Here is a 13417-nt window from a genome sequence, read left to right as displayed (position 1 = left end):
ACCTTAGAGACTAACCCATTTATTTGAGCATGAGCTTTCGTGAGCTACAGCTCACTTCATCGGATGCATACTGTGGAAACTGCAGAAGACATTATATACACAGAGACCATGAAACTATACCTCCTCCCACCCCACTCTCCTGCAGGTAATAGCTTATCTAAAGTGATCACTCTCCTTACAATGTGTATGATAATCAAGTTGGGCCATTTCCAGCACAAATCCAGGTTTTCTCATCTTTGCATCTGATGAAGTGAGCTGTAGCTCACGAAAGCTTATGCTCAAATAAATTGGTTAGTCTCTAAGGTGCCACAAGTCCTCCTTCTCTTTACAATGTGTATGATCATCAAGGTGGGCCATTTCCAGCACAAATCCAGGTTTTCTCCCCCCCCACACACACACAAACCCACTCTCTAGCTGGTAATAGCTTATCCAAAGTGACCACTCTCCTTACAATGTGTATGAAAATCAAGGTGGGCCATTTCCAGCACAAATCCAGGTTCTCACACACACACACACACACCCCCAAAACACACACACACAAACTCACTCTCCTGCTGGTAACAGCCCATCCAAAGCAACCACTCTCCCCACAATGTGCACGATAATCAAGGTGGGCCATTTCCAGCACAAATCCAGGTCTTCTCACCCCTCCCGCCCCCACACAAACTCACTCTCCTGCTGGTGCTAGCCCATCCAAACTGACCACTCTCCCTACAATGTGTATGATAATCAAGGTGGGCCATTTCCAGCATAAATCCAAGTTTAACCAGAACTTCGGGGGGGAGGGGGGAGGAAAAAACAAGGGGAAATAGGCTACCTTGCATAATGACTTAGCCACTCCCAGTCTCTATTTAAGCCTAAATTAATAGTATCCAATTTGCAAATGAATTCCAATTCAGCAGTTTCTCGCTGGAGTCTGGATTTGAAGTTTTTTTGTTGTAAGATAGCGACCTTCATGTCTGTAATTGTGTGACCAGAGAGATTGAAATGTCCTCCGACATGGTTTCCAGCCATGAATTGTGGCTGGAAAAAATCGATTCTCTCTCTCGAAAAAGTCAAACTGGTTCATTTCAACCCTTTCAAAATGGAACATTGGGATGTTTTGTTTTGAAATTTAACTATATTTATTTAAAAATAAACAACAAAAAAGGATGAAAAACACCTGAAAAGGAAACACAACGAAAACCTGAAAATAATTCATTTCTTCTCAGGGTCTGGTGGTGTTTTGTTTTCATTTCATCGGAGGTGTTTTTGGATGCAAAATGAAATGTTTTTTTTCTTTCAGTGAGAAAAGCGAAAGTTTTGCTTCAAAATTCAGTTTTGCTTCAAAATGAACCAGAATTGGGTTTGGATTTTTTCGGTTTGGCCCCCAAACTGATCAATTATTCCCTCGACTCTGTTAGCCACCCTTAACTCTGGTTGAAATCTGCTGCTGTCAAACTCTCTAGCTGATTACAGTTTCTCGTTGGTAGCTCCTCTGGGGAGGCAGTATTGACTAGTGGTTGGAACTGTGGACTGGGCGTCCGGACTCCTGGGTTCTACTCTCAGCTTCGATGCTCACTCACTTGCCACTTTAGGCAAGTCATTTACCCTCCCCATGCTTCTGGTTCCCAAGCTTTATTGGAAATAAAGATGCCTCTAGCTGACAGGGAGGTTGTGAGGCATAGTTCACTGATGTTTGCAAAGGGCTTGAAGATCCTCGGGCGAAAGGCACCAGCAAGGGGCAAAGGATTATTATTGCAGTTGCTGAAGATGGAAGGGTTCTTCTTGCAGCCCTAAACCTTGACATCAGCTTCCTCCTCTCCCTGCTCTGGAATTTGCAGTCCCTGAGTCAGGACTATGTGGAATTTTTGTGGTAAACTGGCCTGTCTGTCACCTTGAATTCAACCCATCTGTTCCAAAGGCAGAGTGTGTCACGGTGTACCTAGGGACAGGGCATTTGAATCCCTGTGGAGAAGGGCTGGAGCATTCAGCATGCAGCCAGGGCTGGGAGCTTGTGACATGCAGCATTTCGCTTTGACTGCAAGGTTAGGTGAGCTGAGCTTTCAGCACCTCTGACTGTAAGAAGATGCAAGGAAGCATCTTGTCATGGCATGACCATCACAGTGGCACACGCAGCCCTACTAACTTCACAGCACAGGCACACGGACTGTTTCGGAGGGAGAAGAGCATAGATCCAACTCAGGCCATCTCCTGGGCTTTGCAGGAGCAGCTGACACGTTATGGGATATCAGAGAAGCCTCCGTTCTTTTGGGTACAACATTTCTGTTAGTTGCTGCCACTACTTTCTTCAGCAGTTATCCGGCACCACAAAAGCCCTCTCCCAACTCTTCTTTCAAATCTGCCGTTTCCTGCCTTTGCTGTATATAGTAGCCAGAGCTCAGCAGGAGTCACTCTGCTAAATCCATAGAAAGAACAGGAGGACTTGGGGCACCTTAGAGACTAACCCATTTATTTGAGCCTAAGCTTTCATGAGCTACAGATCACTTCATCAGATGCATTCAGTGGAAAATACAGTGGGGAGATTTATATACACAGAACGTGAAACAATGGGTATTCCCATACACACTGTGACGACAGTGATCAGGTAAGGTGAGCTATTACCAGCAGGAGAGCGGGGCGGGAGAGGGGTGGGGGGGGGAACCTTTTGTAGTGATAATCAAGGTGGGCCATTTCCAGCAGTTGACAAGAACATCTGAGGAACAGTGGGGTGGGAATAGTTTTACTTTGTGTAATGACCCATCCACTCCCAGTCTTTATTCAAGTCTAACTTAATTGTATCCAGTTTGCAAATTAATTCCAATTCAGCAGTCTCTCATTGGAATCTGGTTTTGAAGTTTTTTTTGTTGAAGAATTGCCACTTTTAGGTCTGTAATCGAGTGACCAGAGAGATTGAAGTGTTCTGCGACTGGTTTTTGAATGTTATAATTCTTGACGTCTGATTTGTGTCCATTTATTCTTTTACATAGAGACCGTCCAGTTTGGCCAATGTACATGGCAGAGGGGCATTGCTGGCACATGATGGCATATATCACATTGGTAGATGTGCAGGTGAACAAGCCTCTGATAGTGTGGCTGATGTGATTAGGCCCTGTGATGGTGTCCCCTGAATAGATATGTGGGCACAGTTGGCAACAGGCTTTGTTGCAAGGATAGGTTCCTGGGTGAGTGGTTCTGTTGTGTGGTGTGTGGTTGCTGGTGAGTATTTGTTTCAGGTTAGGGGGCTGTCTGTAAGCAAGGACTGTCCTCTGCTAAATCCAGTTATTCTGCTTTGCAAAATTGTGCAGAGGAAGGATTTGTCTTTGGGAACAAAGCGCATCTGCAAAAACTCCTAACGCTGGAGGGAAGCTCTGACCAGGTACCACCTGTGTATCTGTTTAGGACAAACTTCCTGCGTTGGTGGGAAGACAAGCACTGCATTCAGGTGGTATGAGAAATTCCCACTGGAGCGCCCACAGCTCAAGCCACACAAGCCAGGCGTGAAAAGGCAGCGTAGTCACCACTGAAGGACCGCAAGGACCGCAAGCTACGGAGCTGGGTGTACAGCCCCCTTCCCCTGATGGTGGGAGGGGACTGAGAACCCTTTCCCAGGCCTGGCTGTTTTCCCACAGCTGACATGGGTGGCAAGGGGCTGTTAACAATGAAAACGGATCAGTCCGTGGGAAGTTGAGACACTGATTCCAGAGCTTGGTGCCCAGAGCACCCGGAATTCTCTGGCACTTGGCAGAGAGTCCGGGTGAGAGGTGTCCAGCATGTGTCTTTCCCACGTGTCACTCCATTGTGCCAATGCAGCGTGGGGCGGTCTGGGGGGAGTGTGGAGCGCTGATTGTGTGTGTGTCCCATTAACCAGCCTGCTGACACCTACACGTCTTTATTCGTTACCAGTCACAGCAGCCGACCTCACCTTGTCTGGCATGAAGACCTTGGAGCACGTGGCAGTGACCGTCACCATAACCCACCCTCGCCGTGGCAACCTGGAAATCAAACTCCTCTGCCCCAGTGGCATGGTGTCCAAGATTGGGACCACCAGGAGCCTGGACTCGTAAGCAGCGCAGAACTCTGCTGGGGGGGCCACAGGAAGGGGTGGGATGGGCTTGGGGGGCAGTGATGGGTGACTTCCCAGGTGCTATAAAGTCTGTGGGTCTGGAGGTGAAAGAGGGGGCTGGGTGGACCATGTGCAGCAAGGGCATTTCCATGTGGGTCGTTGGAGAGAAAGGGGGTAGTTGAAAGCCATGCAGGTAGTACAAGGATAGCACTTTATTAGCTCAGGAGCTTCTGTCCCTATGTGAGCCCCATGGCCCTTTCCAGTCCCAGCATCTAGAAGTCCAACATACTGCTTTTGCTCCACGGGTGGGGAGGGGGAATTTCCCAGGATCTCCCTAATTGACTCCTAGCCTGCTCCTGCCCTGTATTAACACAGACCTGCTGGCCATGGAGAGCTCCACTCCAAGCCCCCCAGAGCCCAGCGAATCCGCTGCAGGTGAATCTAGACAGAGCCATTTCTGTCCATCTCTCGGGGGCAGTGCAGGGAGTGGGAGGGTGTTAATTAGGTACAGCTCCCAGGTTCCTGGCCAGTTCTCAGCACCACCCTTGACATGAGCTCTCTCTGGGCTCTGTGTCCCCAGTGAACAGGGCCGGCCTCAGAGAAAGCAGCACAGGTAGGCAGGCAGCACTGGCTGGCCCCGCTCAGCTGGGTTGAGCTGGTACCGGCCAGTGTCCCTCTCTCACCATCCAAGGTAGAGTGGGGAAGCTCACAGGGCAGTGCCCAGAACACGCCTGGCCTGTGAGTAGAATCTCCACGCTCGTGCCTGTTGGCTCACGCAATACGCTCTGGACTGAGGCCAGGGACGCCTTGGCTGCCAGCTCCTGACCTCCCGGCCGTCTCGTTGGGACAGAATCTGTTTGCAGACCTGACGCCCAGACACAAAGCGCCCAGTGGCGTGTTTGTTCCTTATGGGGTATTTTTCTCCTCCCTCTTGCAGAGATCCCAATGGCTTTGCTGACTGGACCTTCTCCACGGTGCGGTGCTGGGGGGAGGAAGCTCAGGGCATGTACAGACTCATCATCCGGGATGTCGGTAAGTCCCTCCCTCTCTGGGAAACAAATGGTCCTGGGCCTGTTGTCGACTTTCGTTTCTGACTCTTTTGTGTGTCAGGTCCTTGCCCAGTCCCAGAGCCTGCAGTCTCCTCCTGCCCTGCAAGGTGAATCCATTGACTGCTGCTGAGTTCCTGGGGGGAAAGGCCCATTCCCTTCCTGCAGGACAGGTGGGGAGTGCAGGCCCCAGGGCTGGATGTAATCCAGGCAGGTGGTATATTAGCTGGTCTTCTACAGCTTCTTCTTCCCCGCTCCTCTCTCCTCCCCCACAGCACCCCTGATATTCAGCCCTCTGCAGCCTGCACCTCAATCCCAAATCTCATCCTTAGCCCTCCCTGCCGTCCCAATCCTGTGCAGGCCATCAGCTCATTCCTGCCCTGCAGCACCTCCTGCTCATCCAGGCTAGGGCCTCTCCAGTGCAGACAGAGGCTGCTAACTGTGGGGAGGGGCTGTGCTCACTTTGGGCTGGGCTAGGCTGAGGCTAGTCGGGGCCTGAGTCCGACTGGAGCCCAGGCCTCCAGAGCAGGATGGCTGGGTTGGCTGTGCCCCCAAGGTCTCTCCCTGCTTAGGACCTGCTTTATTGCTGGCAGAGCTGCTGGGTCTAGAGCCTGGCAGCGCATTTTCAGTCTGATGTGGGCACAGATGTGCGTTATCTGGACGCTGTGCTGTGGGCCTTCCCATGAGTTGTGAGGGGAGCAGTCATTTATGTGCCACCCAGCTGCTGCTGAGACCATGTGCCCACCACATGCTCCGGCCCATAGATTACAGAACAATCCCGAAAACATTGATTCTTTCCCAGGCTAGGAGGCACAAAGGGTTCCCTTCCCCCGTTCTGCAGGCAGGCTGTGTCTGCGTGGAGAGGCCCTGGCTGTGTTTGCAAGCAGGAATGCCGATTTCTTTGGTACGCTGCAGCAGCAGGTGCCATGTGGACCCAAGTCTCCGTTTGCTTTTCCAGGGGATGAGACACTGAAGACAGGGACATTGAAGCAGTGGCAGCTGACGCTTTACGGCTCTTCGTGGACTACGGCGGAGATGAGGGAACGGCAAAGGTACGGGACCCGCTTTCACAAAGGCACTGTGAGGCCAGGCAGCAGGGTTTTCGTATGCGAACAGGTCAAACAGCCATGGCCCAGGAAGCATCAAATGAGGCAGAGGGAGCTGCATGGAATCTATTCCTAGCCGCTCAGTGTGCAGCTTGGCATTTCTGATGAGGGTTGCTGTAAGCCTAGCTCCCAGGGAGAGAGCCCCAGGGCTCTGTGAAATGAAGGGAAATTCAGGTCTAAAGAGAGGGGGAGTCTGATTTCTTTATCGCCTCAGATATCCGAGCTGCTGCCCTTTGGCTTGCAGCAGTGTCTGTAAGTACCGCAGAGGCTGGTCTGGGGTGCTGAACGTAAAGAAACTCACAATTGAACCTGGGACCATTTCCTGGTGAGAGGAAGCAGGAGCGGGGGTTGTATCAGCCAGGAGATGGAGTCAGGACTCACTGGGCTAGGGCCTGCAGCTGGTCCCATTGAATGATCTGCTGGGTGATTTGGCTGGCTGCGCATGGGAACTTTCTGGCTGCTGAATGGATCCAGCATATGATCCAATTCTGCCTGGCAAGTCCTGGGGTGCACAAGGCCCTCACAGACAGCCTGGCCTCCAGGGCCAGATTAAGGAGCAGCGTGGAGGGCTTTAGGCTGGTGGATAGGTGACAAATCACGTATTTTGATCAATTCAAATATCTTTTCCTTTAACTCTCCTGCTGCCTGTCAGACTCATTACCAAACATGCATTCTGGCTGCTGAGGGGGGCACAGATAGTCCCTGGGAGCTGCCAGTGCTTAATTCTGAGTGTTGAGGAGATCAAAGCCAGCAAATGCTCTGATGGGGGCAGAGCACCTCCCTGCAGGGCTGGTGTCTCTTCTAGGAGCTTAGACCTGAGCAAAATTCGACCCCAGGAGGAGAGGAAACCTGCTTTCCTAACCCACAGGTCAGGGCCCCTGGGATGGTCTCCTGCTTGCTGGTAAAAACCTGTGTGTCCATACATCCTCTCTTCTCGCATCAGTCCTCTTTGTCTCTTGGTTGTATATGTGTTACTGGCCCATGGCCAGATGGGACAAACAGGAGCAGGGGAATCTGAGAGAGAGACAGCCCATCCTGCTCCTCAGGGCCTGCTACAGCCAGCATATGGCTGTGCTGGAGCCAGCAGCCATTCCCTATACTAGCTGAAACAAGGGGGATACAATCAACTCTTCTCCTCAGCCTCCGTTACAAACCCCCCGCCCCGCCCCGCCCCGGACTGTCTCCGGCTCTGACCGCCCCTCCCCGGGCAGGCCCAGGGGATCCCGCGTGCTGGGACCATTCCATCCCATCCCTAGCTCTGTGTTCCTCAGCCCTCTTCCCTGATGGTTCGCCTCTGGGGCCTGTCTGGGTGCAGTTAATTGAATGTGTGTCTTGGCTTCAGGCTGGTGGAGGACGCCATGAGTGGCCAGTATTTGAGCCGTGGGGAGTCCCTGCCATGCCCTCCAGGGCTGGAGATCACCGAGGAGGAGCCGTACACCATCACAGCTAACACCCTCAAGGTAAAGCCTGCAGGGCCTGCCAGGGCGTACACCAGGGGCCCATCTTTGCTTTGGGGAGCTGATTTGGGGACCGGATGGCTCAAGGGGGCAGCAGTGGAATCTGGAGCTTGTCCTCTGGGGCACCAATTCCTGTCCTGTCCAAGTCAGCAGAGAGCCAGAGTACTTAATACTTGACTGCTGGTTGCTGGAATGAGTTGGGGGGCAGGGCATGTCTCAGCCCAGTTCCCACCGTACCCGGACCCACGCGGCAAGAGCCATGAACACACCTTTGGCATGAACTGCCTGGCCCCGCTGGCAGTCTCAGCAGAAGGCCAAGGGCCAAGGCCTTGGAGCCCGAACTCCTCTGTACCCAGAGGGAGGGTCCCCACCACTGGCACTCGCTATGTTGCATTCTACGCGGGGACACTGAACGTTCCCATCGACCCTGCTTGTTGGCACTGAAATGGCGGCCAGCAGCCTGCAGAAGATGGGCTGGGAGCAAAGCCAGGCTGGCAGGCCAGGGGCTATCCGCACAGTGACAGTCACTGTGAACGCTGCCCTGGTCCGGCCCTTTGGGCATCTGCCTCCTCCCTGGGCCTTGTGAGCAAATCCCACACAGCAGCTCCTTTCGCCCTGCCCACGATCTCCGTCCATTCACTGTTCTCCTAAAGGGCTAGCTCTGCCCAGTTCTGCTTTCCCATGCCACGCAGCGGGGAGAGGGATTTCCGGCATGTCTGAGGTTTCTCTCCCCCCAACATTAACACACGGGCCCCACTTTGCAGCCCCCACCCTACTGGGCAAGTTTGGAACGCAACTCCCTGGCGATCTCACGTGCGCTGTTCCTTTGCTGGCTTGAGGGATTGCTGTCCAGAGAGACAAGGCTTCTTCCCCAGGTCCCGTCCTGGAGCCCAGCCACTCCACTGAGCTCAGGCTGCTCCTCGGCTAAACCAGGTGTCCCTGAGAGGAAGGGAGCCAGCTGGCCCCATGCAGGTTACAAATCCTATCAGGAAACAAAGCTATCCTCCTTTGCAGCAAACACAAGGCCTTGAAGGAGGTGCAGGCATGTTTGAGGCCCATCCTTGGACTCTCTCCCCTCTCAGGCCAGCTGGCATGGCACACAGCTTCCACTGGGGTTGAGAGAGGGTAGGAGAGACTAGCTCTTGGGTTTCAATAGGAGGCTTTGGTTTCTAATGGGGTTTTCTCCTTCCTCTTTCCTCTCCCTCTCCCCAGCTGCTCATGTTGCTGGGATGCTTTGCTGTCTTCTGGACTGTCTACTACATGCTGGAGGTTTCCCTGTCCAGAAACAACGTGGTCTTCAATCTGACGTGCAGCAGCTTCCCTGCCTGCCAATGGTACCCCAGGGCTGGGCGGCAGAAGCACGTGGAGAATGGGATGGATATGGAGTCCATCCCACTCAATGCAGGGAAGGACATGGAGGATGTGGAGATGGAGTTGGAGCATCCACTGCCCAGCTCAGAGGCCCCAGAGAACTTAGGGGAAGAGAGAAGCTGGAGTCCCCAAGATCCCAAACCGCACAGCAATGGCCGAACCGCAGGCTTTCACGAAGCAATCCATTCAGGCTCAGCGTATCTTGGCCGGGACCTGGCCTCCGAACTCCTCTCAGCAGACAGGGAGCAGCAGATGTGCTAGCAGGAGCCGAGAGCTTGGGATGCTGGGTGATGTTGGGTCCTGTCCTTCCCTGGGTGCAGGGTGTGGGAGACTTTCCAACCCCCCCACAGAGCCGCTGCTGACTTGGGGGTTGTTGGCGTTGGATGTGGCTCGGATGACACAGGCCCACGGCTGAGAGGATGGACAAGCGTCTTGCTCTCGACATTCCCCATCGCAAAGGCCCGTTTCCCTGCCTTTTATAAACAAAACAAGCCTTAACTCATTTTATAATGGAGTCTGTCCAGTGGCAAAACTCGGGGCTTCCCTCCTTCCTCAGCCCTAGGCCCTGCGCTCCTGCTCCCTACCCGTGAGCACCCAGCATCCGCTGAACTGAGCTTCCTTTCATCTCCCAGGTGCCCCCCCCAGGGCCTGACTGCTGCATGGTGCACTCAGTGAGTCCGAGCGCTCTCCTGGGGCTGGCTTTGGAGTGGCACTTTCAGGTGTGGAGAGGGAAGCCAGAAGGTTTCCATGAGGGCAGCCCCCAGACCCTATGGCTGGTGCCCTCCCCGACATGCGTTCTGCAGGCAGGGCGCAGCCCTGGGGGAAAGGCAGAGATGGTGGAAGGCTCCTCAGGAATTCTCTCAGAGGGGATTTGCCTAGGGAGAGCCCCAGCTTGACTCCTCTCAGCAGTTTGACCCCCGCGCATCTCCATTGCCTTCAGTGGGGTCACTCCTGGCTGACAGCCCTGGGAGAGTGGACAGGCCCTTAGTGTTGGATTAGCGGCAGCCCAGCCCCGCGGCTGCGGTACTCGGATGCCAGGGGTGGGTCATGCAGGGTGATTGTGCAGCGAGGAGAGCCTGGGTTCTGGACCTGGTGACTCTCTGGCTCATGCTCTGGGGTTACACCCAGGAGTGGTTACATGTCCTGCAGGCACCCCCAGACTTTGCCCAGGCCCAAGCCCCTTGCCAGGAGCCCTGGGGCTGCCCCAAACTGCATTAGTTGAGGAGACTGTCACTCCCTTAGTTACAGACCTGCAGGGACTAAGGGCCCAGCCCTTCAGCCAGCTGGATCATGGCCTGGCCACACGCTGTATTGGACACAAAGGTGGCACTGCACAGGCTGCCCTGTCTGGCCGCCCCCAGGTTAACGGCTGTACAGTCCCTTCGGTCTTGTAGGGTTAGTTACTTCACTGAATCTGGGGCTGGATTTTCTGACCCAGAGGGGAGTCCAGCCGCACAGCTGTCTCTCTCCACGCCTCATCTGTCTCTTGTCCTCAGCATGGGCACCATGCCAGCTGGCTTGGGCAGCTCGCTCGGGGTGGGTTTGGTACCCAGTGCACTTCATGCTTCCCAGAGCTCGAACCAAGGGTCAGCACCCAGGCTCTGCGAGTGCTCCTGAGCTATTGGGGGCCTTGAGAAATGAGGGCTTGGGGAGGTGATCGGCCATGCCCGCCTGTAACCAGCAGGCTGGGAAGGCGAGAGCTAGGCTGTCCCTTTCCAGAGCCTACTGGGAGGTAGGGCACTGGCAGCCATCAGGTAGGTGCATGAGTTCCTCCCCCTGTGCAGTCATGGTCTTGCACAGGAGTGTGCTGGGCAATGTCTGAAATCCTGGGAGCCCTTAGCCTGTTAGCAGGGGGCAGAGTGAGGCTTCATGCAGAGTCACCTGCCCCGACAGAAGTGCCGTGCACCAGCTGTGAGTTCCCCAGCCCTGCACATGGTTGGGTTAGCTGGACGGCAGCAGGGGCCATGTGAGCATAGGGTGTGCTGGCCAGCCATCTGTCTTTGCATCGTGTCCCTTTGGCTTTGTTCCTGTTTTCATGGCACAGGGGCAGGGGGAAGCTCTCACGCCGACCCCCGGGGCCCTGCTCAGCCAGCAACAGCCACAGTTTGGCTGGTGGTGTTTGTCATTTAAGCTCTGAAGATGCTGTCCTCCCTCTTGCCTGCCTGTGGCATCGCCGCTTCAGGACCTGGGCTGTGTCTAAGCCTCCTGCTTAAAGCAGTGGTCCTCCCTGGGAGGAGACCCTTTAACTGCCTGGGTGAAGGCATCCTGCAGCGCGAGAAGGCCCTTTACACAGTGTGTAGCCACTTGGTTGACTGTGTTAGCCAATACGAAATCTAGTGGCCTTGGCTTGGCTGACTGGTGTCTTCATTCCCCCTTCCTCACCCAGCTGCCTTACCCTGCTGTCCGTGTTTTCTGGGCTCTGCCTGCTGGCAGCAGTGGTCTCCGTGCACTGCGCTTGTTTCACCTCTGGCTCTCTTAGTAGTTGGCTGACATTAGCCAGGTAGACCAAATGCTGACAAAAAAATCTGTTTGCCCATTTCCAACAGCAGTAATTGCCCCTTCCTCTCCCTGCTGTTCCGCTCCGGCCGCCACGCTCACCCCGTCCTCTCACAAATTAGCAATTGTCTGGCTAGAGGAAATTAAAGGGCCTGGTTTGTCTTGGGCCTTGTGTGCACATTGAGGCCTGACACAGGGCATTCGCAGCAAACACAGCTGGTTGGCCCACAAGTGCAGAGAGAAGGTGCCTTTCCCCCTGTCTAGTTGCTATAGCTTGTCTGCGTCTGTGATTCCCAGGACAGGGCCCAGAGGAAGGTGGGGTGCAGAAGGGTCTGTGCCCCTCCAGATGCTTGAGGGGAAGCCATTGGAGTGTTCCAAGGATGACAGGACCCCGATTCCAGCAATACATTGCATGGCTGGATGAGCGTGTCACGGGGACCCTGTGTCTCCAGCCATGGCCCGCTCTGCTGCTTAGCACAGTGCTCCTCTGTCAGCTACGCTGAGGGAGCAGATTTTAAATCCTGATGGGTTTTCCTGGTGAGCATTTTAAGCGTTAACATTGGGGTTGACAGGTTGGGGGTTTTAGTTGTTTTTGCAGCAATCCATCACAGACAGTGGGAGCTTTTGTTTTTCTAAAGATTTGGGGTTTTATTTTTGAAACAGCAAAGGCCTTTTTGTGCAGCTTTCCAAAATAAAGTCTTTAAAAACCAGACTAGTAGCCGAAATCTTTGTGTGCCAGTTGGCTTGTCGTTAACCTGCTCTGAGCACTCCAAGCCCTCCCCACAGCGGAAGAGCAAGGTAACCAGGCACTTGCCAGCAGGCAGGGTGGCGGGGAGCATGGTTTGACTGACTTAGTCATCTCAGGACAGCAGGGCCTGATTTTCAGGGGTGCTGAGCACCCGCAGAGCCAGGGGACGTCCCTGGGACTATGTTCAGGACCTCTGACACTCAAACCCAGCCTGCATGGGTGGGTCTCTCAGCATTCTGGCTGTTAGCAAGGGGCTAGCAGAGCCATGTCAGGAGGCATTCATCCCTCACTGTGCCCAGAAATGGCCATTGGCATGGCTATTTCCTGTTTAGAACCATACACAAAACAGCTGGCAGACAACTGCTTAGTTACCACAGCTGGCTGTTAGCGACAGCCCTGGTGAAGTGCTGTCCCTCGGACAACTGACAAGCATCACCCCAAGAGTTGTCAGTGCCGAACACTGACCTAACTTCAGAACTGACGGACTCTGATGGAGGGAGGGGGTTGGGTTTTTTTACATGTATTTCCACTGCTGCTGACTGAGCTAAGCCGTGGTTTTGCAGCCTCGTGTTCCCTGCGCTGGCTCTTTGACTCTGTCAGGCATGCCCAGGGCCCTGCAGACACGAGTAAGCAAGCCAAGCTTCTTCATTACCCAAACAAAGAAAAAGCAGCAACTCAGGTCAAAAAGCGCCATTGGCCGAGGCTGCTTCATTCAAACCAGAAGGTGAAAAATCAACAATCAAAGCTCTCTGTTTCCAGCTTCTGAGTGCTTGGACAATGAGGAGTAACTTTGTGTTAAATGTCTTAAGTATCTTTTAAAGATATCAGTGCCCTGCTTTTGCTGGACAATCACATGGTTGCAAAATCAGTCTCATCTGTTTGCCCAGTAGGGGTGAGAACTTGGGTTTTCATTGAGTCATAGATTTTAAAGCCAGCAGGGACCACTGTAATCATCTAGCCTGACGTGCATAACACAGGCCATAGAATTTCCCTGCATTAATTCCTGTTTGAAATAAAGCAGCTCTTAGAAAAACATTCAACTTGCCATCACCCTCTTTTCTGTTGCATTCACTCAAACCATTTGCTGCTTTTCATCTTGAGTTTTTATGAGTGCTCAAGACTGAAAATCCAGGATGAGCTAGTCAGAA

General features: G+C 53.7%; 1 protein-coding gene across 2 annotated transcripts in view; it reads left to right on the top strand.

Annotated features, from left to right (window-relative positions):
• The window catches only part of PCSK7 (proprotein convertase subtilisin/kexin type 7), a 56430-nt gene extending 43126 nt beyond the window's left edge, over positions 1-13304 (top strand). For both annotated transcript variants that reach the window (XM_073321063.1, XM_073321065.1), the window contains exons 12-16: positions 3886-4042; positions 4983-5077; positions 6050-6143; positions 7540-7657; positions 8867-13304. In XM_073321063.1, coding sequence (XP_073177164.1) covers positions 3886-4042; positions 4983-5077; positions 6050-6143; positions 7540-7657; positions 8867-9286 — 884 coding nt within the window. In that variant the 3' untranslated portion in view covers positions 9287-13304. The remainder of the gene's footprint in view (positions 1-3885; positions 4043-4982; positions 5078-6049; positions 6144-7539; positions 7658-8866) is intronic.
• Positions 13305-13417: the final 113 nt, after the last annotated feature.

This window comes from Lepidochelys kempii, chromosome 22 (assembly GCF_965140265.1).
Source record: "Lepidochelys kempii isolate rLepKem1 chromosome 22, rLepKem1.hap2, whole genome shotgun sequence".
In the NCBI taxonomy this organism is placed as follows: Eukaryota; Metazoa; Chordata; order Testudines; family Cheloniidae; genus Lepidochelys; species Lepidochelys kempii.
Note: the sequence above shows the minus strand (reverse complement) of the source record. Positions and strands in the feature narration are given on the sequence as shown.